Genomic DNA, 26011 nt, shown 5'->3' with positions numbered 1-26011 from the left:
GCGAGAAAAGGACTATTTTTTTATGTCCATGCATTTTAGAAGAAATTAATGGTGAATTCAATTTGGTTAACTTATAATCTGCAATAATTATTACTTAATTACAAGAAAGAACGGACTTTATGAACCTATGACGAGTTAAATTTCAAGGTGCAGAATTCCTTTCACATACGTCCGAACTATGGTCATATCTGGTTCAATAATTCTGTTCTGACTTATTTAGTAAATAGAAGTTTTCTGCCCTCAAACTCTATATTTAGGCAATAACTTTGCATTAAGTTTGCTCTTTGAAAACAGGTTTGATAACTGAATTCTACCTTCTGATTTTATGATCATTAATGGTTCTTTAAGAAAATAAATTATTGAAGACTTTTCCTCATATTGTCGCAATTCTAATCTTTCGGTCGTAGCTTTACAAAAGAAACCGTGCTTGATCAGGTTGACCAAAAGGCCCTTTCCATCCCGGATCAAGCGCCATAAAACGATCCCTCTACACCAGATACCGCCCCAATCGCTTACATGCGATTGCTTTCAATGCATACGTTACATTTAATCATCTCGGTGATGGGTTAAACCCCCGTAAGCACCATTTATCATCTGTCGACACAGGCTACAGGCAGAGGCTGTGTGCCATTTGTGCACCATTTCGTCACGCAAACGAATGGCCAGTTGATTGATCTGACATTTACCCAGAACACTCGCCAGCCAAACGGTGTGAATTACACTCCCGGGCTCAAGGTTACCATTCCGGTCAGTTCCGGTAATTGTAGCGCAAACGTACAGCAGTCTGGTAAAATTAAATCATCATTGCAATGGCGACGAAATGCCAGTAATCACAAAAAGAATAGGGAACATCATCTCACCTTTCCAGAGGTTTAACACCAGTTTTAACACTACACGAACTAAATGATTGATGAATAGCCGTAGACGTGGTCTTATAGCTTTGAACGATTTACGTTAGTATGCATTTTGTTTACCTGCGTCTTGCAACTGCACTCCAGGTCCAGGATGAGGGAACGATGTGTGTTAATTGCTTCTCTCCGTGCATTCACTCTGTGGCTGCCACCGTTACGAAGTGTTACGAGTGTTATGGCTTAGATCGCACCAGTTTGCTGCCCTACTGCTTGGCTCGACACACTCACTTAATCGTAGCATGCACTGAGCACAGATCGACACCAACAAGAGTGTGCACCCCCCGCCAGGCGAATGGCTGTAGATTCATTTCCTGTTTTAAAAGCGCCAAGCGCTTTGCGACCGGTGAATTAATCAACAAGTTTCAAGCCTCGAATGGCGAACTTTGCTTTCTTCTGAGAATTTCACTCTCACATACACACTAAAGCCCACACACACACGCACACAAAGCACAAGTGGTGGTTGGAATTCGTATGAAATGCACTCACCCTGCTCGCTTTTCGCTTCTGTAGTTGAAGGGTGCAACTTTCAACACGGAATTTGAAACAATTTCACTAACAAGATAGAGCAAACTCCTTCAGGATCCTTCACAAACTACACACACACACAGACACTGACACGACACACTGACACCGCTGCTGCTGTTTTTGTTGTTGTTGATGCACTCTGGCTTTCAGAAGAGTGCTTTAACCGTGCCTAGGGATGGGATGGCCGGATGGTGTTTGTGGTACATAAATTTTCCCCAAACACACACACACTAATGGCCCACTCTGGGCGCGAAACACAACACCGTACCTCGCCGATGGGATGCACAAAATAAAGGGAGGGGAGTGAGGTGGAGGGGGAATACTGCCAGGAAACACTCCCAACAAACACACACACACACACTCGGATGCCTTTCGAGTTAGTGTGTTTGTGAAACGCAGGTTTAGGCCACGGCCCGTCCGTCCAGGGACGGCACCAGGGAAACTTTAGCAGACGGAGTGCACCGCCGGCCAGCACGGATGAACCGCTTCAAGAAGTTCATTATGTTGTATTTAATTATCCACTCTCTTTCTATTTTCCACTTTTCTTGCAAGATAAATTTGTTGCCACCACCGGGTTTCCTCCTACAGCGACACGACGCACACGCAAAGTGGTTCGCGGTTTGGCGCTTTTATCACCACTTTTACCTCGGGACTCTCCCCAGACCCCCCCTTGACCGGGAGGTTGTTGGCCTTGAACCAGTACACAGCGATACAAACACGCTTATTCACACACGCACAAACTCACACAGAAATGCACTTGTGGAGGGAGCAGCTGGAACTATGGAACCATTAGAAGCAGCACTTAAATTGGAAGTGCATTTTACCAACACAAATCACCGCGCACAACTGCTTCATGGCTTACTGCTGCCCTTTACTTCCAGCCTGCCTGTGACACGGCCTTACCAACACACAAACATTCAAATTCAAACCGCCTGCTACGACGAGCACGCTGTTGGCATCACCAAATCCAGCATCCGGAGCGGCTATCTCACACGCCGTTGGCATAAACCATCGGAGAGCCAATATATCTGTTTTATATTAAAAACTTAAATTGTAAATATTGTTAACCAGTTGTCTTCCACTGACCGATTATCCCGTGGCCACCACACACACCAAACCGCCACTCACGCGGATACGCCGACTGCCTGGCGCTAATATGCTGCTGCTGCTGCTGCTGCTGCCGATGCTGCCGATGCTGCCGATGCTGCTGGCACTACTGCCGATGCGATTGTTTGTTTACCCGAGACTGGACGGGACTGGTCGGGCCCCGTTTCATTCAGGAACGGCGAGGATCATCATTGTGCCGCGGGCGCCCGTCGGATGCTCGGCATCGGCAAGCCGAATATAACTCACACGCGTGTCCCATCCATCCATCGCACCGTACACCGTGCGGCTTCGGGGACGCTTCGGAGTCTCGGGAGAGCCACCACAGGATATACACGCTTACCGCGGAGAGCGCGTTCGCGCCGGAGAGCCGTAATGGACGAACCGTTTTTCTGAATGATATCGAGGATGCCAATGATGACGATGGTGGTGGTGATGATGATGATGATGATGATGGTAGAAGCACGAACTGATTCACGATTTTGATCTCAAGCTTGCGCGCAGCATCTCCCACGCTGTTAGGCACTCTCGCTCGCTCACTCACAAGCGCAAACGTGTCTATGTCTATGTGTGCTCTCACTCTTGCACTCTCTCGCTCTCGTACGTCGTTTCCAGCTGCTGCTGCTGGCCCCCACCCGTGGAAAGCGCCCTTCCTTAAAGGGTACGAGGGCGCCACCGGAGGCCCCTCTCGGGCTCTCGGGGCCGCCGCTACTATCTTTGGAGAGATACACGACCTGTGTTTCGTCGGATTCCGCCCCAAACAGTCACGCTTTTTACCATCCCTTCCCCAGTGGGTACGCGTGTTGCGGAACTGTAAAGGGGCCCGAATGATAACACACTCGTAAAGTGGTGAAATAGCACTGTTATCCATTATCAAGGCAGGATTGGTACGGTCATGGTATTGGCCTTGGAGTTGATGCCCGTACGTGCGCAGTGCTTTAAGCAGACAAGCTCCTTCCCGGGCTTCCCACACACATACACATACACACAAATCCCGACGCCCCTGCTGGAGTCATGTGTGTGGAAACGCTTCCGGTAGTCGTTAGTAGTAGTCGTTATCCTTATCGGCAGGGATGTGAACAGATTCGAGCTTGTCCGGCGTGAATGAGCTGCCAAGTGCAGCTCATGGTGGTGGAGATTGAAGGTGTGAAAATAAGTGTCATTAGGAATGAGCGATCAAATCACATGACGAGGTTGGGAAGTTTGGGAATAATTTATGTATACGAAAATCAAAAACAATGGTTGTCACGGTTGCACAATCGATCACTAAGCAGATGTTGGAGAGAAGGCTACCTACAGATTTTGCCTCTTTAGTAGTATCGTTACACGAGGTACAGCCGTTCCAAGATAACAGAACTCCTCTAGTCATTCGGGTTGTTGCCGTTTACTAATACGAAGGTGCCATGCCCATAAGGTGACCTCACCATCACTGGATAAGCCTTTGTCCCATTGATTATCAATCCAATTCTTGGACAGATGTCCTTCCAAGCACGGCAATGCCAGACGCTAACCAAGGTATTGGTGGCGAAGGAATTAGCGTCCAAATAATCGTTCCAGACACCCGATTTCATTACCCGAAACCATGCACTTTGCATGACTATAGCAGGCAATACTGAAGAGCTAACAGTTCGTCAGCTTAACTCAGGCCTTGGTAAGACTCAACCGCTTTCCGACAGCATGTTCTAGATCTGTGTCACTTTGTTGTGTAGTATTGAGTCTTTCCTCTGGTCGTAATCTTCTCGTCAGAGGATGACCTTGACTAATCCCGTATGATCCCATCTTCAAAAGCTCCAGAGCGTCATTTGCCTTAGCCTGCTACGCTGTTGCCCGTCATCTGTTTGATTGCCGCTGGCAACTCATTCACAGTGAGGTGTTCTTCCAAGAAGCGTTTCCACAGTTCGTTCACCTTCCGTGTCTCTTTCAATTTCCAGTGGGTAGAATAGGCGTCTCTCACTCAAGAGAGTGGGCTGCTCCAGTAGCCTCTGACTACTCCGCTTCAAAACGACGTTGTTCGCTCTGCTGTCCTTTTCGATAGCGCCCGAGCGCGGTCCTAAGTTGTTGTGCCACTTCTCACTGTTGTTGTGAGCTTCAGGTGTAATTGAAGCGTAGTGCCTGCTGGAAGAATTGCTCATGCGTTTACGGGCATTGTTCACGTCGTGTTGTGAGCAACGTGCGACATACAATTCCAGAAACGTGATCTGATGCACATAAATAACACTTAGGTTTAATAATCGGCCCAAACCCTCAACCGGTTCGTTGACTGACTACAGTCCGATAACCCGCTAATACATTGCACCCAACACCATGGTCCCTTTTGATGGAGGGTTTGCAGAGCCTCTCTATCAACCTGTAGCGAATCAGCTTCGAAGAAGTAGCCATTACAATTATCTATGGAAATGCGCTTGGCGAACGGACATTCGCAAGTAGAGTTATTGTGAACAATTCTCTTACCTCCCTTCTCAAGTTTGTCATGCAATCCATCCTCGAAAACGGGTAGGTTTTCTCTGTAGACCCCCACTCTTGGATAATTTAAAAACGTTATGATTAAGAGGCTTCGGTGCCACTTGTGTATCAACGAGGTATTGCTACAACTCCGCCATAGAGTCGTTGGCCATAGGAACTGTGCTTCTTTCGATGCTTCGATTGTTGTCTAATAGTGCCAATATGTTGTAGATGCCGAAACAGGCTATAAGACGTGCACAACTTCCGCACGGAGTCCTTTTTTGACGCTACGGGGTGCCGTTGTTTGATCGTGCACGCTTCGAAACGAAGTTGCTTTACTTTTTTTTTGGCCATCACGGTTTAGTTCGACTGATAAAGTGTGTTATATTCCACTGACTCATGTATACGATATTGAAAATGCATTCAATACTTTTTATAGCACAGCATATTCGGAGGCTCTTTATAGACTTCGACTGCCTACGGTGCCGAATTAGCTAGGTAACTCTGTATACATTTATAAGAACAATTAATCAATAGATGGCGCCAAAAACCTGCTCACCATTGCGCAGAGAGCTCTGAAGTTAAGCGCAGGAAACGGGGCAAAATTTGCGCAGGTTTTGTACCATTTCCTGCCTACCGAAGGCAGCGAATATCGGTTCGATCAGTTGCAGACAATTGCATGCCACGACCAAACGACAAAACGGTCGTACAACCCGCCAGCACAGCGCCTGAGAGCGAAATGGAGATACATTGGAGCACTTTAGCACTTTAGTGTAGTGTTGAGTAGTTCAAATTCAGATTTATGAATCTGAATGAATCTTTGGAATGATTCAATCAATCTGAATCCCGATTGGAAAGATGAATGATTCTTTTTTTTCTTTTTGCGTAACAACCTACGTGGACATGCCAGCCTATACAGACTTTTGAAACTTCTTGGAAAGTACCACGTAGTTGAACCGACAACGTGCAAGTTGTAGGTGGGATTGGGCAAATTCAATATTCTGGAGATCATACATCTCTAAAGATTCATTAATCCAAAGGGATATATGATTTTTTATAGATTTATGAGTATTATAGATTCATGAATCTTTGGAGATTCGACTCGAGATTCGAATCACTCATCACTGAAGAATCATATGAATGAATCTCACAGAAGATTCATGAAACCCAACGCTACTGGAGATGCACTGGAGCACTTTAGCACTTTAGTGGCCTGTCCCAAGAAACTGCTCGAAATTGCACAGCAGCTGATTAACATTCTTTTCCCCCGTTTCGTAGAGGGAAGAACAGCTCAGGTTTGCTTTGTTTATCAATTATATTTCCAGGAAAAATGGAATCCATATCAACCAAAAATATTAAACTGTGGTAAGCACACGTTCCAACTGCTATATATATAGACCACGTTCGACAAACGTAATCATCAGTCGCAGTCGCGGAGCGAAAGTGTTCGTTGTTTACAGTAAACATTCGCCCTTCATATCAGAAGCATCTTAACATGCCGAGCAGTGAGTCAGGCATTCATTACTATCGCATAGCGTCGTGAGTTTCACACTTGTGTGCTACACGTTCATCCACAGAGCCTATATTTGGATTCTACGGCGGTTGGGCCACCTATCGCAGCGGAAAGGGCAGATGCACCGTGGACGACCTGAACCCGCACCTGTGCACCCATCTTATCTACGCGTTTGTGGCGCTGGATCACAACGGATCGATCGTGCAGAAGGATGATACCGAGCGGAATGCGATGCACCGCTTTAACTGCTTGCGCAACAGCAATCCGAGGCTAAGACCCTTGTGTCGGTTGGTGGTGCCGTCGGTTGTGGATCTGCGTTCGCTAGTGTGGCGGCCAGCTCGAGTCTACGCGCGAGCTTTGCGCGGAATGTGCGTGGGTTCTGCGAGTCGTACGGCTTCAACGGGGTGGACATTGACTGGGAATTTCCCGAGAGCAGCTCCGACCAGAGCAACTTTGTACAGCTGCTGTCTGCATTGTCGTCTGAGCTGCACAGCAATGGTCTGCTCTTGACTACGTCGGTCGGTGTTAACCGGCCGTACGACATGTCCGGTATTGCCCGCCACGTTGACTACATTCTGCTGATGAGCTACGATTACAACGGCTCGTGGGACAGCTACACTGGCCACAATGCTCCGCTTTCCTGGGTAGTGTAGAAACCGACTACCAGCGACGGCTGAACGTTGAGGCTAGCGTTAGCGATTGGATTGGGCGTGTGGCGTACCGAAGTCGAAGCTGATCGTCGGCTTAGCTGCGTACGGACGTACGTTCACGCTGAGCTCCTCGGGCAACTATAAGCCACGGGCGTCCGCCACGGGTGCTGGACGCTCTGGCCCGTACACACAGCAGCAGGGCACACTTGCCTACTACGAGGTGAGGGATGCGTTTGGTGAAGGGCGCATTTGGGATGATCAGCAGCACGTGCCGTATGCGGTTAGCGGCGATCAGTGGGTTAGCTACGATGATCCGCAAAGTATTCGCATGAAATGTGAGTTCATTCGAAGGGAAGGCCTCGGTGGAGCAATGATCTGGTCGATCGACCAGGATGAGTTCCAGGAGGAAGATTCACGCTGCTGCGTACGGTGCTGAATGTTTGTAAACGTTTCTGGAATGTTGAAATGTTAAATAAACACTATAGAAAATATTATTATACGTTTATATTATGCTAAAGCACAGTTTTAAGCTTTTTTACATCAATTCAAGTTATTTTTTTACAACTGTTGCGAAGCACGTGTTGTCTCGAGCACTTTCAATTCACAACTGTCTATTTTGTAGTGATGAGAAAAATGAAGATTTCGTCGTCGGAATCGATTCCGGCTGGTTCCGAAGATTTCTGGAATCGATTGAGGATAACGGGTCCGGAATCAGTTTCCGCAATCGGCTTCGGAATCGGAATCGGATCTGCAATCGGAATCGTCTCCGGCATTGGAATTGGCTACAATTAGAATTGGCTTCGAAACGAAGTCGGTTTCAGCATCTTCTCATAGGAAATAGGCCTTTGGGTCCAATGATGCGAAGTATTGATAGCCGCAAAAGATTAAAATTTACTTGTAAACGATCCATTCTCATGGAGAGACTGATTTCGCTTCTGAAACTTCTTATTTCTATTCAAGAACTAATTCTGATTCCGGAGCAAATTGGAATTCCCAGGACAAATTCGATTCTGGAGCCGATTCTGATTCCGGAGCCGACTTCGAAATCGGCTCCGGAATCGGAATCGGTTCCAACTTCGGAATCGGCTCCGGAACTGATTATAAACACGGAATCGGAATCGGGTAGGTCGATAGGTTTGGGTCGACCCGCCCATCACTAATAGGTACCTTATAGTCTCAGCTTCGTCCGTCGCGGCAGTTTCTTTTTGAGATGAACTGATTTCTGAAACTCCGGAGTCCGGTTCCGACATTATTGGGTCGGATCGGAGTCTATTCCGTATTTAACCAAATTTTACCCTCATCATCACTAATTGCTGTAATCTTGCACTGGTCTGAAGTTTAAATGCTTCATTATCTTTATCAAATCGCTTGCTGAAAATTAAAACCATTATTTTACTAGAAAAGATAGCATATCATTTCATGATAACGCTATCAGATTTCTTTCACTAGAAATGTACAGCTGGGTCATTCATTTCGGGCTAATTTCATCTAATCGCAACGAGTCATTATCGTATCGTATCGTATTAACATTATCAGTTTCGATTTTTAGCACTCTTTCCTCCATTTCTGAAAATGATTAACTCTGAGGCTTCGGTTCCACTTGTGTACGAGCGAGCTATTCAGCGGTTGGTTTTGAAAAGGGCTCGTTCCTGTCCTGCGGCCCTTTTTAACCCTTTTTGCGTCCCATACTTGTCGTCTCCTGTACCCTATCGTCGTCGATCGATCGTACGGTACGTCTACTCCCCCCGGAAGATCAAACCATGTTCTTTCCTTCCATCTACATCCACCATCACACTACTTAATCATGAATTATGTCATATTTATTACATTTATAAGAACAAGAGTTTGTTTTACTTCTTTGAAGTTTTTTGAAACAAAAAAAAACGTGTAAAAAGAAACACCCGTCACTGTGTTGATTGATTGTAACTGTCTTGTTTGAGGTAAGATCGTCCATCTACTGCCATATCGGTTGCCCCCGTCCGTCGATGTTGTGCACGTGCGTCACCACCGGCGCGCTAAGGCTCCACTCGTACCACACCTTGTGCGAGGCAACGCACCGCCAGAAGTGTACCGTAATTTCGTCACCCTTGCGCAGCTGCACCGGATCCGTCAGCGGGATAAACATCGAAAACCAGGACGCCAATCCCTTCGTGTGCGTAAACGGATGTATGCTGAGCGTAATGTCCTTGTACAGTACCGTGTCGAAGTACCCGGTGAACCCATTCATCACACAGTCCAGCGCAGCACGGAACCGAACCGTCTTGTACCGGTTGTTATCGATCGGGTCGCCACTCTCCCTGTTCGGGTGCACGAACTCAAACAGCGGCTGAGGGTTGTCGATGTGGTAAGCATTCTTCTGATACGCCACGTACGCTTGCTCCATGTGGCGGGAGGAGATCACCCGATCCTTCCAGTGGGGACTGCGCTCGAGCAGCCGCACCTGATTGTACACCTTCGAGCCGAAGCAGGGGTTAATGTACGAGGTCGATTTGCACGGTATGCTGATCCCGCTGTCCTTCAGGTGCTTCTGCGCCCCATCCAAACACTCCGGCGACAGTTCATTGTCGCCGAACGAGCCCAACAGCTCCGACACCAGTATGTCGGCCTTTTCCGGTGGATTAAACTCGCGCATATCCGTCGAGATGAGCTCCACGTTCCGATCACGCCACAGCTCGTTAATGTGCGCCGTCAGCGTCACGATCGCGTTCGGGTTTTTCTCTATCACGTACACCTTCACCTTGCAGTTGGTCGTTTGCGAAGCGTTTAGTGCGGCACGCACCAACGGTCCCCGCCCACCGCCAACGACCATAATGATGGTGGTGGCTGTGGCACGATCCGCCTCCGGCACCCGATCCAACAGCGCCTGTTCGATGGCGTTCTGGTAGTAAATGTACTTCACTGGATCCTTCTCGAACACTTCGTACGTGAAGCTGTCCAGATTGTCGTACAGCGGTTGCAGCGGGATCTGGAGCAAATCTTCGTACCCGTGCAGGGATTCTTAACGTAGTTGTGCTGTATCGTGTACTTGATGTAGTCCACGTAATGCGCCAGATGGCCATCCGACGGGTTCGCCTTCAGTATGAAATGGCAGCTAAACGTCCGGTAGAAGAGATTCAACATCGACTGGTGAGCCTTCGAAAGGACGGGATAGTTTTTGGCATTGGTGAGGAAAATGTTAGCCGGCAGTACGATCGCATCGACCGGTTCGCCCAGCCAGCGGAAGATTTCCTCCTGCTTCGGCACGTCCGCCGTCAGCTCCAGGGCCACCTTTACGGTCGGATTGTAGTCCGCATGGCAGCGGAAGGTGTTCCACCAGCACCAGGAGCTCTCCACCGTCGCGTCCGCATCCTCCGCCACGTCGCGCCGCCAACCGTACTGTGTGAGTTTCGGGTTCGTGATGGGCACTTCCACCAGCAGCGTTCCCTTGAACATGGTACAGCCGACCGTGCGGGCAAAGTTGGCACAGTTTGTGCTGGACAGCTTCGTGTAAAGGTACCCATTCTGCACCAGATGCTCGGCAAAGGACATCTCCTGCCGGATGGTACGCTCCGCCTGCCGCTGTATGTGCTCGACCGGTGAGTCCAGGTCGAGATTGTCGCCGATCCGGCAAATCACACGGTTTAACCATTGCGTAGAGGACAGCAACAGATCGGAGCGCGTGAAGGGACCGTGCTTGGAGCGAAGCGGTTCCCGCACAAACTCCCGATTGTAGTTCCAGTGCACGATGGGCACGGTGACGGAGCTGCAGTTCGCTTTCGATGCGCTGTCGATCTCCTTGGACAGGTTGCCGGCCGTGTCGAGGTAGAGCGATACGGAAATGTTCACCTTTTGATCCATCGCCATCGGGTACGAGCGAAGCAATTTGTCGGAAAAGGGTAAATTTTAAAGCAACCAGACACCGGCTTTTCGCAGCTTTTCACGTGCGTTAAAATGTCAACATATGGATGACAGCTTTGTTTTGGTTGCACAGTGGAAGACTTGCAGGCATTTCGGAATGCTTTAGTATTTATTATATGCTGATTTTAAGTGATTCAAAAAGCATAAAAAATAATAAATAATTTTAAAACATGCATATTACATGAAGCAAATGATTTCCTTCTAAAACGAACGATATTTATCATTTGTTATTCCGTAGACGTTTCTAAAGGGAGCGCAGCTGCTGTCATTGTGGAGTTGTCAAAAAAGTCAAAAATTCGCGCCATTCAAACGGAGTCCACACAACATTGCACCAAGCGAAACATAAGCTCAACTAAAAACCATCTCAAAACAGTGTCTTTTCTAACATTTAAGCCCTCAAAATGTCCCTCTGGGTTGACCGCTACCGGCCGCGGGAACTGGCAAAGCTGGACTACCACAAACCGCAAGCAAGCCAGCTAATAAATCTGTGCTCGCAGGGCGACTTTCCGCACCTGATGTTCTACGGTCCGTCCGGAGCGGGCAAGAAAACGCGCATCATCTGTCTGCTGCGCGAGCTTTACGGCCCGGGCGTCGAGCGGCTCCGCAATGAGGTGATGAATTTTACCACACCGTCGAACAAAAAGATCGAAATCATGACCGTCAGCAGTAACTATCACATCGAGGTAAATCCGTCCGACGTCGGCATCTACGATCGGGTCGTCATCACGGACATGATCAAACAGATTGCCCAAACGCAGCAAATCGATCCGTCGGGGCAGCGGGAGTTCAAAACGATCGTACTGTCGGAGGTGGACGAGCTGACGAAGGACGCACAGCATGCGCTGCGTCGCACGATGGAAAAATATGTGGCCACGTGCCGGTTGATACTGTGCGTGAACTCTACGTCGCGCATCATTCCGGCGGTTAAGAGCCGTTGCCTCGGGATACGCGTTTCGGCACCGACGGAGGATGAGATTGTGTCCATCATGAACGTAAGTAGCAGCAGTGTACATCATAAGCCTGCCATTATTAATGTACTAACCTAATTTTTTGTACTATTTTAGTCAATCTGCAAAAAGGAGAACCTTCACATTCCGCCCGAGCTGGCGACCAGGATTGCGCAAAAGTCTGAGCGGAACCTACGCCGCGCCATACTCACGCTGGAAGCGTGCAAAGTGATGCAGTACCCGTTCACCGCCAACCAGGAAATACCGGACATGGACTGGCAGACGTACCTGAAGGAGACGGCCAACATGATCGTGCAGGAGCAAACGCCCCAGCGCATGGAGGTGGTGCGCGAACGTCTGTACGAGCTGCTGTCGCAGGGCATTCCACCGGACATCATCTTCAAGGGTTTGGTGCAGATACTAGTGAAGAACTGCGACATGAGCCTGAAGACGCAGACGCTCAGCTTCGCCGGCCTGTACGACCATCGGATGCAGCGGGGCAGCAAGCACATTTTCCACCTGGAAGCGTTCGTGGCGCAGTTTATGGCGCTGTACAAGAAATTCCTCAACCAAGTGTCGGTAATGGATATGGATGATTTTTGAGAGAAAAAATGCTCCAATTTGTAATTAAAACAGTACACCATACATCTCTTACACATGTAAACAGTGGTCGTGCCATTAGCTTTATTTACCGATTCTCAATAGTTTGGGTAATGCTTCACTCTGAACAGCAGCACAGTGCTTTGCTTCGTGCCCAGCGCTAAATATCCTCCCGAGGGAGAAATTCGGCCGCACTGACGTGCCCCAGATGCGTCATGTGCAGTGGGAAGTTGCGGAACACCGTTCTGCTCTTGACGTGAATCAGCCTGACCGCATTCTTCACGGTCGATGACGCGATCACCAGCAACTCCGAGGTCGCATTGAACGCGAGCGAATCGATGTACGTGGTCAAATTGTTGAACGTCTTCACCGGCACCGGTTGCTTCTCCGTCAGTGTCACATCCAGCGTGTACAGGTTAACAATCCCCTGTCGACTGCCGGTCGCCACAAACTGCCCATTCGGGCAGATCGCTATACACGACCCATTAACGCACCCTTCGTCCTGGAACACGTTCACTATCCGCTTCTGCTCCAGGCTGAACACGCTCACCTCCGTATCGTTGCTGTGGCACAGCAGGTACCGCGAGTCGGGCGTAAACGCCAGCGATTGGCACGTGTAGCGCAGCTGGATCGTTTGCAGCACATCCTTCGTTCTCGCGTCCATCAGATGCACCTCGCCACATTCGCCGACGGACGCCAGGTACTTGCCGCAGCGCGAAATGCGAAAGTTCTTCATCTGCCACGTGTCGCGCTCGGGTATTTTCAGCGTATCGCTCTGACCGCTGAGCAGATTGTACACGTGGAAGAACTTCCGATAGCTGCCAAAGATCGCCTCGTTCCCGTCCGGTGACAGCCGGCTGCAGCTGATCCGCACCTTCTGCAGCCAGAGCGTGTGCAGCTTCTCGTTGCGCACGCCATCCACTGCGACGATCGACACCAGGCCCCGGTTCCCCGTCATCATCGCCACCATCGACGTCGGATGGAAGTTGATGCAGGAGATTTTGCCTTCGATCTTCGTTTCGCGGTTCAGGTTTTTCAGCTTCTTCAGCTCGATCATACCCTTCGGCAGGCCCTGGACGCCGCTGCACCCTTCACGACGTGCCCGACCGTCTGCAGCATCTCCTCGTCGGAATCGGGCTCGCGGACGCGATCCAGATCGGCCCACTTTGGTTGGCCCACGATCTGCTCGAACTGCTTACGCCGGCGCTCCTTCGTCAGCTGTTCCGGCAGCTCGTCGTAGGTGAATTTGTTGCGCTTCATGTTGGCCGTATCATTCTCATCGTCGTCGTCTGAATCGTGCCAGACGGCGCGCCGTTTTTTGGGCGTTTGCTTTGCTTTCTTCTTCTTTCCGCCCTGTGCTGGGTCGGTTTTGTCGCTTTTCTTTTCCGATTTAGTTAAGTTCGATACGAGCTCCTCCTTGCCACCGAATACAAGCGACATAAGCTCTTTTTCCTGTATCGAACCGGGCTGGTCTATGGCGGATGCTTTAGCTTTCTTTTTCGATACTTTCGATTTAATTTTGCCGGAGCGAACCGAAACCTTTTCTTCCTTTGCTTTCTTCACTGAGCGATCCTGTGACTTTCCTGCCGCCTTTTTGTCCGAACCTTGGCCCTTAATCTTTTCCTTTTTCTTTTTGTCTTTTTGCTGCTTCTTATCGGCAGTGGGCAGCTTTGCACCATCCTCCTGCTCATCCTTGATCTCGTTCGATTCATCCTGCGGCAGTTCGGAATCACTCTCTGTTACGGGCTCAGATTTTACGGAACCAACTTCATCTTCACTTTCATCCTCTGACTTTATGGACACTTCCGACTTGATCGACACATCATCCTCGTCATCCGATTCATCCCCATGATCGTTCGCTTCCCTCATGGAAGACTTTAGAGCGCTGAGGTAGTTGGAAATGAGCAAATCCTTCTCCGCGTCACCAGCATCGTCGTCCTCGTCGTTTTCTGATTCCGGTTCCGATTTTATCGACACATCCGAATCTGGAAGCTCAGTATGGGGAGGCCTCAATGATTCTCCGGCGGTCTCTTCATCATCGTCACTTTCCGATTTGATTGATGCCGCTTCATCTTCGTCGGATGGCGCATCATCCGCGTTGGATGTTTTCACAACGGCCACCGTCTTCCGCACCTCACTGACTTGGCTGGTAACAAGGTGATCCAAATCATCGTCGCTTTCCATCGTCATTTTGCCGGATTCTGGCCGAAAAATGAAATAGAAACAGATATTGTTCCGAACACACCACAAAACACGTGAAAAATAATCGCTCCGGGCTAGCTGTCACATTTGACGTGTGAATGTTGTTGTTAGTTGTGCCCCTTCGGGAACGGAACGATCCCTTCAGATACGTTCATTCCCTGTCAAACGTGCCAGCCGAACGTCAACAACAGCGAATTATGTAAAAAGTGCATTTGCTACCCAGAAATAGCGCTCGCGTTGCAATCGATGTAGAATTTGGGCTTCAGCTTAGTTTAAATGATTATTCGCAAGAGCAAAACGCTGAAAGAGCTTTTGGATCGATGGCCCGGTAAGCGAACGCTGGGCATCTATCGGTTCCTGCCCATCTTCTTCGGACTCGGAGCGGCGTTGGAGTTTTCCATGATCCACTGGCGTGTAGGGGAGACCAACTTTTGTAAGCATTCTGCAGAGAAACAGTTCGATACTTTGTCTTCTAATGCACCCCCACCCCATTTTATGCGTTTCAGATAATACGTTCAAAAAGCGACAGGCAAAGGAAATCGTGGAGGAAAAGTTGCGCCTTCATCAGCTGGAACCAATTCCGCGCGGCTAAGCCACTGTGCACCACGTTGTGAAATTAAGGACGAAAACAGTCAAAAAAACGGTAAACAATGCCGGCCGGTGTTCCTATGCGACAGTATCTGTCCTTCATGGCAGCCGCGCTGCTGTCCATGTTTGTCGGATCGCAAGTAGTGCACACGTACTATCACCCGCTACGAGACCTTAACTACTACGTCGAGCGAGAAATCAAGATGCAACGGTTACGCGAAGTGGCACAGCCACCGGAAAACTCAGCTCCTGCTCAGGGAAGCTAAATAAAAGCCTGAAGTTGAACTAGTTGATAAATCGGTAAATTGTGAAGTAGTAATTGAGTATATATTCAGTTCCCCATCCTAAGCGCACTACGTACCGGCGGAATGCAATAAATGGTTTTGTTTGGTTGGATTCCCTTTTCCTACGATTGCTGCTCCTGCTGCTGAATAGATGCTTTCAGCGCTTTGAGGTGCTGCATAAGTGCCTCGTTTCGTTGGCATTCCATCGTGAGCTGCTTGACCGTGGTTGCGTACTTGCGCTGCTGCTCCATCAGACACACCAGCTGACCGTTCAGTCCGTCCCGTTTCGCTCTCTCGTCGTCACACTTTTTCTTCAGCTTCGCTTTCGTGGCCCGAATGCCTTCCACGATCGTTTCGAACTGCTGCACGAATTGTTCGCGCGAGTGTGGCGTCTGCATGGCGTTCGCGTAATTATCGTAGATGGAGTTCAGCAGCGACAGCTCCTTCTCGAGGTACAGCTTCGTGTCGTCCAGCGTGTTGTATAGTGTGTAGAATTGTTTCGTTTCACGATGCTTTGCACTAACTGTGAAAGGATGATGTAGCCATTTAAGCAATGGACAGAGAATTGAGAGAAATTATCCATACCTTGATTGTATAGCTCAAGAAATCTTCGCTGATATTGCGCCAACTCGGTACGATCCGGTACGGTGTCCAGCTGGCGCTTGATAGCCACATAGGAACGGTTCTTTTTGGCAAGCTGCAGCCGAAGCGACTTCAAGCGCTCCAACTCCATATCGAGCTGTCTCTGCAGCTCCAGCATATCCTCATCGGGGGTTGATGTTTCCGCTTTGCTGAAAAAATTGTACGAAATTACTAAGTTGCCGTTTGTGCCCCGATAACTTAAACATCCATACTCAATTTTCTGCTGTAACTCTGCTAACTCTTTTTTGCAATTTTCTTTAAACTGTGTTTCCTGCTTCTTCATGCGCTCATTCTTCAGCACCAGCTCTTTGACGTGGTCAAGTATTCTGTAACACAAAAGAGCGTGTTTGTAATACAGCTGATCAAAAACGAAATTCGGCAACAGTTAATGCATACTTTTGATTAGCTTCCGTAATTTCCAGATTGTCGAGATTTCTTATTTCCTCCTCGAGGGCTTCCTTTTGACTGCCAGCTTCCTTAAGCTGTTGTTCCTCTTCCTGTACAGTCGTTTTTAGCTGCTCACACTCGCTTAATGCGAGTTCAAGCTTTTTCTCCAGCGCAAGCTTTAGCGCCAACTGAGCTTTGATGCGATTTCGTTCCGATACTTGCTCGATAGCTTCGCCGGAAAGGGTTTGCTTCATGTTGTCGTATGTTTTGGCCAACGTGGAACGGTCCGCTTCTGTGAGCTCCACCGAAATTTTGTGCTGAAAAAAGGTGCAAAAGTGTTAGAAAAATATGAAAAAAGCTGTAACAAATTAATATAACGAAAAGATTTACCTCTTTTGCGATATTTTTAAACAAAACATCAAAATTAAGCTAAAAAAAAACAAAGCAAAATTGCATTGCAAAAACAAAAAGAATAAAGAGAAAAAAGCAAAACAACAGATCGAATAAGTAAAAACCAAACCACTGCCAACTAGATTCATACCTCCTGTTCGGTAGACACTGATACGTCTTCATCTCCTTCCTCCCCGTCCACGTCTGCCTCCAGCACGTCTTCCAACGCTCCATCGGGTGTCTCCTGGTCCGTCACATCCTTGGGGCGCACCGGTATCCAACCGCCACCGGCTGCTTTACGCAGCTTAAACCCTCTTTTCGGCAGATACTTCGACTCGATGGCCTGCAGATTGGCCAGCTGCTTGGCGCGCATCCGCTGCAGCTCCCGGTCCGATTCGAGGGTGCAGTGGTTCTGGAACTGGGTCGCCGCGAGCTTCCGCAGTGTGTCCGCCTTTTTGCTTCGATTTTCCACCGAACGCTTGACCAGCCACTGAACCACCGGGAAAATGTTGATAAAATCCAGCCCCTGTATTTGATGCGGCTCGATCAGGAACGGACACTTCATGCGGGGTAGCACACCGACAATTTTCTCCGTCAAAGCACTGGCAAATCGGTGAGAAGGGAGAAAAGGGGTTATCGTTAGTAGCATGACGGTCGGATATGTTGCCAATGTCGTTGCTGACTTACATCTTCTGACCGATGGTAAGATTCTCGTGAAACAGCAGATCCACATTGACGTCATAGTCGCAGGCCTCGATGCACCAGGTCATGCCGCCCACTATCTTGTCGAAGGAGGACAGGCCCTGTATGTGGGCCCGGTAGTAGCCAGCACCGACGAGCGTATCGATAATATCCTGCTCCTTCCGCTTCTGCTCTTCATCTTCCCGCCTTTCCACCTGATGGGGATGTGGACCGGAAGAGAGGAAAGTGATACAACCCGATCGCTTTGCTGGGGCTTCCCGCGCTTACCTGAATTTCGTTCCCGTCCGCGTCGAACCGTGTCGCCAGCTTCACGTTCGGAAGATGCTTGGAAAAGATGTTCTTCGTTGCCATGGCGAAAGGGACGATTTTACACACTTGAATCACGCAGAATCTTTTGCGCAAACGACGATAATAATCGGCATCCGATACGAGGCGCTGTGCCTGCTGTGGTTCACCGATTTGACAATGTAATCATCATCTTCCTCCCGGTCACAGTATCAACAAGACATTGCACCAATACTAGCGCAAACTATGACAGCTCGAAACATAAACAACAATACATAGACACGAATGGTGCGTTGTTTTGTTTTTTTTTTTTCGAAGCAATTTATTGGTGCTGTAAAATTTAAAATTTTAAAGAAACATAAAAAAGAGCATTAAAAACACATTTTAAAATGGGAGGAAAATTAACACTGTTTTCGGACGAGTTACATTACACTGCACAAACAAGCTTCAATGGCGACATATGTTTAAATAAATTTATTTAGCGTTTGTCGTGTAAAGTTATTAATCATGTAAAAAAGAAACAACTTTACGTACAAGTTTACAAAATCTCTCCCGCACCAGCGGATCTCCAAATCCAAATTCGCTAGAGGTATATATATATATAAATATGTGTTCGCGCGCTCCTAATAGTAAGCCTTAAACAAAACTCACGAATCATTCGGAAAACACACGATCCCATTTGTACATATACAGTAGTAAGTGTGTAATGTTACAAAACCTAAAAAGAGCTGCACATCAAAACAGGAAGCACAATTGGATGGGTGGCGGCGTACAGTTGGCAGTTGGATATAGTTGTAACTGGGCCGATCTCTTTCCGGCGGTACGGGCGCCAAATTGATCGTGTTGGTTTGGTGCGATCGTTCGACAGCTAACTTAGGTGTTTATTCTAATTAAAACAAAAACACTGACGAATGCGACCACGTTTAAGCAAGTGTGTGCACCGTGATGACCGGGACGAATTTCCTTCCTATGTAGGGCTCTGTTAAGCCGGCCTAATCGAATGATATGTTAAGTGCATCGTGAATCGATTGGTGGTGGTCAAACATTAGCTACCGACGATTGCGTTAAAATAAACGAACAGCAAGCTTGAGCCTTTCCCTATCTCTTTTACTGAGAGCGATAGGAGTGAAGGGGATATAGTTGATAGGGCCACTAATTTTACGACCGGTTTACGGTTCCTAGCAATACGATATTAGCTGTATTAGTTGTCCGCACTGATATTCGTCAAGCAGGTGTGTTATGTGTTGTTGTTTTTTTTTCAATATGCTCTTATAACCATCATCTTAAACTCTAACTTAAACAAATACAAAAATACACTGTAAAGGCAAGCGTCTCTCTTAGTTTGGGGCGAGCAAAAAACTCTGCTCGCTCGCAGTGTCGTGTGTAGAAGAGTACTACTTTTTGTTGGCAGCTATATATAAATTGATTTCGGCACATTTCCTGCTCACGGAAGCATTTCCCTCCCCGTTGAAAAGGTAATCTCAGTCTCTTGGGTAAAGCGACGGTTATGGTTAAGACTTAACATGATCGATGATCGTTTGTCAGGAGGAGGGATAAGATTTAAATGATAACTTTATAATAGCACTGTTGCGATGAGGTTGCGACTGAGTTCTTGGAATGAAGTACTACTGAGAGGAATTGAACTGTTGCGGGTTAAGCTATTGACATCCTTTGCCATACGGTAATACAACTAAACTGGTGAGAGGAATGCCGACAAACTATAAAATGGACTAAACGCATCCGTCATTACAAAACAGCGGATGCAGAAATCTGTATCGTGTGGCGTAAATGTAAAGGTTACAAAAGGTACCTTTTTTCCTTGTTGCTTTCCTCTCTCCGCTCTTAAGCGCTTTCAAACTAAGAAATTTCCATATTTCGATGGACGGTTACTGGGACGAGAATGTGATGTCCACTGGTAGTACCGGAGATGGGCGATCCCGGCGGCAGAATGGTCGTTGTTCCCATCACTCCCGTTCTCGAGATGGACGTCGGGGACGGTAGCAGCGTTTGCATCGTCGGATCCGCAAACCGATCGATCGTCGTGCCGATCATTTTCGACTCGTTGAGCATCGGCGGCTTGGAGAGAAAGGAACTGCCCGGACCGCCGGTATGGTTGCTGTACGGGCTCGAAACGGACGTGCTGATCGATGCACTGTCCGACATCGAGAGCCGTTTGCCGCCAGAACCGGCCCCGTGCGCACCACCACCACCACCACCGTGCGCAGTCGCTATTCCCTGCGGATCCACATTGGACAGGCACAGGTGTTCCGATTCCTCGTGGTGCGTCATGGTGGAGTAACCATGATCGGACGAGCCTCCACCACCACCCCCGTTCGGACGCCGATAGTCCGCCGACATCTGGTACGGTGAGGCCACATTCGGAATAATCATGTAGTTAGCGTTGTGCTGCCCGTTGAGCAGCAGATTTTGCTTCGCATTGGTACGGCTAATGTCACAATCGTCGGACGGGCTGCCATCGTCGAGATCGAAACGGGACAGCGGTAGCCCGTGGCAGTGATCCGCGACCAGATCGTCGTACAAATGCTCCGACGCTCCACTTTGATCGGCATTCTGGCGGAAGCAGTACATCGCAAAACCGACCACAAGACAGAGCGCCAGTATGGCACCAGCGACCGGCCCAATCGAGCTGTACGCGGGTGGCAAAATGGACTCCATGTTGTTGCCAGTGTAGGCGGCATCACCGTACGGTGTGGGCGCTCCAAACACCCCGTTAAAGCAGGCCAACTGGGCGGTACAGAACGGTGTGTTGAGTCGATTTTCACCATCCACATCCACCTGGCACCATTCACAGCCGACCAATCCTGTGCAAAAAAGGGAAGATATGAACAGTAAGTTTCTACCTGTTGAACATTCTTTGCTGTCACACTTACCCATACACTCGCTCTGCGTTTGGTAATCCTCACAATTAATGTTGGTACAGCTCTTCAGCTCGTAATCCGCCTCATAGTTGATGGCGTTCATCGAAATAAGCTCCTCGGGCAGTGGGGAGCAGAGCGGCACCGGGAAGCTTCCTGCCGTTTTGGAACGCTTGGGTACCGTCGTACAGCCACCGTCCTGCTCTGATACACCGTAGTCCAGTGGACATTCGCACGGACACTCACACTCCGTCTGCTCCATCCGATTGCAGTTCAGACAGGAGTTGCCAACCTATAAAGAATATAAAAAGAAATATGTAATTAAACTAGTGTTGGGTAAATCTGATTGAAATTCATGAATCTGAATGAATCTCAAAAGACTCATGAATCTCAAAACATGCATGAATTTCAAGAGATTCGTATATCTCAAAAGATTCACGATTCTCTAGGGATTCATGCGTCTCCAAAGATTCATAGAGCTTGAGCTTATCATTATTCTTCTTATTGGCATCCTACGTGGTCATGTTAGCCTACATAGAATTCAGAGACTTTTTGGCAAGTACCACGCAGCCGGATAGTTTGTCTTGCTATGGGGATACGGTCCATGCGAGGCGAGGATTGAACCCACGACGGGCATGTTGTTAGGTGGAATCGCGCAGATACAATATTTTCAAAATCATACATCTCTAAAGATTCATTAATCCCTGGAGATATATGAATTTTAATGAATTTATGAATATTATAAATTCATGAATCTTTTAGTGTCATGAATCTTTGAAGATTCATTTATCTTTTGAGATTCATCATTCCTTGAAGATTCATGAATCTTTCGTCATTCATGAATCCTTGGAATTCATTAATCTTTCGAAATTCATGAATCATTGAAGAGTCGATCCGAGATTCAAATCTGTCACCACTGAAGATCCATATAAATGAATCTCAACGAAAGATTTATGAAGCCCAACACTAAATTAAACGAAAACAAAACACAAAGATTGATATGGCTCTACTTACCGTACTGCAAGGACAGAAGGCACCACCATCGTTCGTCGAGTTGACTATGCCGAGGAACATATTCGTGCCCGGAATGAGCGTTATCTGGTACTTTGTTTTCTCGCCGTACATCAGATTAGTGATGACGTCCGATGCCGAGAGGCTCATATTGAACTGATAGAACCGCTGCACCGTCCGATTGACATAGTTGTAGCACATCTTCTTCGTGACCAACTGTTTGTGGTTGAGAATGTCGTTCGCCACCTGCGACTCCTTGTGCGTGATGTGTTCGATGGGACGGCGCGCATTCCCGGGCCGCAGCGGCGGATCCGCCAGCATCGGATGCGCCACCAGATAGCCTCGATCGTCCATCAGGAAACACTTGATGTTATCCATGCTGCAAACCGTCGCTGAGTCGAGCAACAGTTTGTAGAAGAATGCCTGCGTAAAGTCCATCGCTACAACGGCGATCGGTCGGCGCGGAGTGTTGCCGGACGGGGTGGCAGTACCTCCCGTGCGACCTTCGAATATGGCGTACGCCACACTCACGACGTAACCGGCCCCGCCCGCATCCAGGTACGGCTGGGTGAACACCAACCGCCCCGGGTACTCCATCGCTTTGACGAACCACGGTCGCTTGGTCGGTTCGAGATCGGTATCGAGCAAACCGCCCGGGAACGTCTGCAGCACACCGTTCACCGTCGCCGCATACCGTCGCACCACGTACCGGCTCAGATTGCTCTGCACGTGGTGCAGCTGATAGTCGAAGAGAATTTGCAGCAGCGCGAGCACATCACTGCGCACGTCCGGCTGCAGGCCCGGGTTCGCGAACAGCAGCTTGCCGTACGTGTCTCTCAGGTACGCCATTATGTTTTGAATGGTGCGCACGTTCACCTCTTCGCCCGCGCCGGCCTCACGGTTGTTGCGAATGTGCGTGAACGGTGACTGGAACGAGGAAGCGCTGAGGTAGAGCGTGCTAGCGTCCGCTACAGCCAGCTGCTTGACCAGCCTGCACAGCGATCCATCGCCACCGGACGGTAGCATTTCGACGGGCGGTCGCTGCAGCTGAGGTGGAAATATATCGATACGATGGTACAGCAGTGTGGAGAGCAGATTTTTCGCGGTGACACTGCTCGCGGCGATAAAGTTGTACTCCACACTATTCCTTCCGTCGGGCGTTTCTGCGCCCGGGTGAAGGTAGTGTATCGGTGCGTGCAGAGTGCGGGAGGCGCCATCGACGGTCAGGGAGTTGTCCGGCTCCGCTACATCCAGCGTGCGCACGATGCACACGATGTACGAGTACACTCGCTTCCAGTAGTACATGGTCGTCCGGTTCGTGCCGTAGTGATTGATACGCAAATTACCTTCCGGATCGGCCAGCATGCGCTTGAAGGCGGGTGCGAAATGTTCCTGCTCTAGGTGCGTGATGTTCGTAATGTAGAAGCTTCCCCGTGCCGCCAGTGGTCGCGGGAACGAAGGATGCATGATCGTGTTGCCCTGCACATCGATCAGGAAGGCGTACGAATCATCCTGCTGCCGGTAGTACGCAACGTGCTCGACCAGATCGCTCAGGTACAGATCCACCCCCACGAGTCCATGCGTTCCGGCGGGATAGCTCACCGTCACGAGGGTATCCTGCAGCGACGCGTCATAGTACGGCAAATGGATCCGCAAATGCTCCTCGATGAATCGGCCCGCACTGAGAAACGGTTCCATCAGCGCCACTATGAAACGCTGCGCATCGAACGAATGCTTCGATATCATGACCATCTTTCCCGCCGGATAGATTACCAGGGAAAGGTTGTAGCGGGCATAGTTTTGGGTGCTAATGTCAGCGATCAGCTGCTTCTCCTGTGCCACCTCCCGTTCGTCCAGCAATATCAAGCAACTGTTGATGATGACCGGATACGGTAGGCGCGTTTGACCTTCGTGAATCGTTTGCAGGATGGCTTTTGGTGCCGCCGAGCTGGCCGGTAACAGCGCACGGCCAAGGTACAGAAAAACGATCGGCACTTCATCATCATGCGTACGGTAAATGTCCGAAAAGGCATCAAACGCGTACTGAAAGCCCGCGGCATGATCCGTCGTTTGTTTGGTGCGATTCAACGAATCGATAAAATCCACCAGCCGATCCTTCTCGTCCATCGTTGCGCGCACAAACCGGTTCGCCGCGCGGCAGTCGAAAAAGTCGTCCGACGTAATGACGCGCTGCCCGACCGCTACCACCGCAACGCGATCGTTTTCGTTGAGCAGATACAGCACAAACTTGCTGATGGCTTTCGCCACCTCGAGCTGATCGTACGTGATCGTGTTGCCGACGTCCAGCAGGATCAGCACGTGCTTGTTGCGCACCGCCGATAGGAACAGTGCCTTCAGCCGGCCATCACGGGGATAGTAGTGGCATTTGTACGCGCTGGCATGATCCAACGAGGACAGGTAGAACTGCTGCCGATAGCTCAGGTAATGCTCATCCAAGTGCGCACTGTGTTCGGCAAAGAGCTGCTGCAGGTTGGCGTTATTGTCGTCGATCGTTTGATCGGTGACACGGATCCTGGGACGATCGGAGTCCGCATTTGCCGGAAAGGCACTGAAGTCGAGGAACCCGGTAACGGCGCTGTTGTTAGCGCCACTACCGCTCACCAAGATATCGCCGGAAGCAGAGTACGGTCGGGTAAGGGACACGTTCGACTGCTTCGTGCTCTGGATGAAGCTTTGCAAATCGAATGGTGCTTCGTCTTCCCACGGGTTGATGAGCTCACTGTACGGGCACGGGTTGAGGAGCGTGTTGTACTTGGCACCGTACTTCGTGCCGGTAGTTTGGATGTACCGGCGCAGCTCTTCAATCACCGCAATGGTCTGGTTGAGCTTCCGTGTTAGCTTCAGAGCGATCCTCTCCAGCAGCTCCACATCGTTGTGTATCGTTGTGGTTATTTCCATGTTGTCGTACAGTTTCTAAAAGAAGGAAAATAAATAATGAGAAAACTGCAAATAGGTCTATCTTTCCGTTGGGACTCACCTGCACATTTGTGACACTCAGCTCCCCATTTCGGATGTGATCGAAGGTGTTTTCGAGCGATTTCGCCAGCTCCTGGATCCCGTATTCCACGGGACCGGAGGTAGATGCTGTCGCCGCATTACCGGTAACAGGTATCGCAGGTGTCACGGACGACGTAGACGGGGGTGACGATGATGTAGGAGAAGATATCACCGCCACCGAAGGCACTCGTTTGTTATCGGAACTTATCGGTACGCTTACACTTACATTGCTTATCAATGGAACTAGGCTATTTACAAAAATTGTGCTAGAGGACGCTAGCGCTCCCTGGCACCGTTGCGGAATCGGCCCCAGCAGCAGCACCACCACCACCAACATTCCCAAATAATACTGGACGGTGTAGGAAAGTCGCTTCATCGTAGTAGCGGTGGTTCGGTTTTATCCCGAGGAACAGTGGCTTTCTTTCGTGCCTCCGTACCACCCATACGGGTACGGGACAAACACACGCAGCACGATCTTCACACACACGCACACACCCGCACACACTCACACAGTCACACAGTAAACAATGTTGTCTTCCACAGGCATCAAATGGAAAGTTCCTTACACTGAATCTTTGGTGCAATCTGCTGCATTTCCGCTATCGACGCATCGCGACTTTACCGACTTTATGTGTAATGTCCGTACTGGGGATGAATTTGTCGCAATGTAGAGGCAGCAAGGGAAGCTGTTCCATACGATGATGGAATCTGGCAGTGTTTTCGCCACCCCGTGTCACAGACCTAAGATACGATGCTTGTGCGATGGACGCTTGGTGCCATAGTTTTCGCTGCAACACAACAAATGAAGAATTAACATCCTTCGTGCGGCAACTAGGAACGTATAGAGGCAAGTTTTCGACAGTTTTTGGCACTAAATATCAAGCTTTGCTAAAATAAAAACAGAAAACTAATCTCAGCGCGATGTGCTTTGCTTTGCTGCGAGCGCGTTTTGACAGGTGCGTGAAGGTAGCCCTTGGCTGTATCGCACGTGTCATCGGAGCCGAACTGTGTGCGCGACGTAAACATAGCTGAACATT

General features: G+C 49.1%; 6 protein-coding genes and 2 pseudogenes across 7 annotated transcripts; 4 read left to right on the top strand and 4 right to left on the bottom strand.

Moving 5' to 3' along the window:
- The first annotated feature begins 6418 nt into the window (after positions 1 to 6418).
- LOC121595584 lies at positions 6419 to 7581 on the top strand (annotated as a pseudogene).
- Positions 7582 to 8977: 1396 nt separating this feature from the next.
- LOC121596231 lies at positions 8978 to 11074 on the bottom strand (annotated as a pseudogene).
- Positions 11075 to 11347: 273 nt separating this feature from the next.
- On the top strand, positions 11348 to 12627 carry LOC121596611 (replication factor C subunit 3-like). The gene is made up of 2 exons (XM_041921710.1): positions 11348 to 12034; positions 12107 to 12627. Exons 1-2 carry the CDS (start codon positions 11444 to 11446, stop codon positions 12590 to 12592), a joined length of 1077 nt encoding a protein of 358 aa, XP_041777644.1. The 5' UTR covers positions 11348 to 11443; the 3' UTR covers positions 12593 to 12627.
- A 13-nt stretch (positions 12628 to 12640) lies between these two features.
- On the bottom strand, positions 12641 to 15057 carry LOC121596608 (U3 small nucleolar RNA-associated protein 18 homolog). Its single transcript, XM_041921707.1, is given in 3 exon segments — positions 12641 to 12770; positions 12773 to 13661; positions 13664 to 15057. Coding segments are annotated over 3 exon segments (2088 nt in total). The 5' UTR covers positions 14780 to 15057; the 3' UTR covers positions 12641 to 12687.
- On the top strand, positions 14957 to 15676 carry LOC121596612 (small integral membrane protein 4-like). The gene is made up of 2 exons (XM_041921711.1): positions 14957 to 15224; positions 15298 to 15676. The coding sequence occupies exons 1-2, from the start codon at positions 15068 to 15070 to the stop codon at positions 15381 to 15383; spliced, it is 243 nt and encodes an 80-aa protein (XP_041777645.1). The 5' UTR covers positions 14957 to 15067; the 3' UTR covers positions 15384 to 15676.
- On the top strand, positions 15442 to 15676 carry LOC121596613 (protein BRAWNIN-like). Its single transcript, XM_041921712.1, has one exon. It carries the CDS (start codon positions 15442 to 15444, stop codon positions 15643 to 15645), a length of 204 nt encoding a protein of 67 aa, XP_041777646.1. The 3' UTR covers positions 15646 to 15676.
- A 6-nt stretch (positions 15677 to 15682) lies between these two features.
- LOC121596609 (coiled-coil domain-containing protein 93-like) lies at positions 15683 to 18273 on the bottom strand. Of its 2 annotated transcripts, XM_041921708.1 has the most exons (8): positions 18052 to 18273; positions 17770 to 17978; positions 17234 to 17684; positions 17083 to 17121; positions 16702 to 17009; positions 16518 to 16631; positions 16249 to 16454; positions 15683 to 16186 (listed from the first exon to the last, which is right to left on the bottom strand). In XM_041921708.1, exons 1-8 carry the CDS (start codon positions 18133 to 18135, stop codon positions 15786 to 15788), a joined length of 1812 nt encoding a protein of 603 aa, XP_041777642.1. In that variant the 5' UTR covers positions 18136 to 18273; the 3' UTR covers positions 15683 to 15785. The 2 variants fall into 2 exon arrangements, with proteins under 2 accessions (XP_041777642.1, XP_041777643.1); XM_041921709.1 differs by lacking the exon at positions 17083 to 17121.
- Positions 18274 to 18529: 256 nt separating this feature from the next.
- On the bottom strand, positions 18530 to 25922 carry LOC121596721 (VWFA and cache domain-containing protein CG16868-like). Its single transcript, XM_041921908.1, has 4 exons — positions 24955 to 25922; positions 21960 to 24890; positions 20961 to 21237; positions 18530 to 20891 (listed from the first exon to the last, which is right to left on the bottom strand). Exons 1-4 carry the CDS (start codon positions 25348 to 25350, stop codon positions 19927 to 19929), a joined length of 4569 nt encoding a protein of 1522 aa, XP_041777842.1. The 5' UTR covers positions 25351 to 25922; the 3' UTR covers positions 18530 to 19926.
- Between the last annotated feature and the right edge of the window lie 89 nt (positions 25923 to 26011).

Source organism: Anopheles merus, chromosome 3R, assembly GCF_017562075.2.
Source record: "Anopheles merus strain MAF chromosome 3R, AmerM5.1, whole genome shotgun sequence".
Classification (NCBI taxonomy): Eukaryota; Metazoa; Arthropoda; class Insecta; order Diptera; family Culicidae; genus Anopheles; species Anopheles merus.
This window is presented reverse-complemented; position numbering and strand designations above follow the sequence as displayed.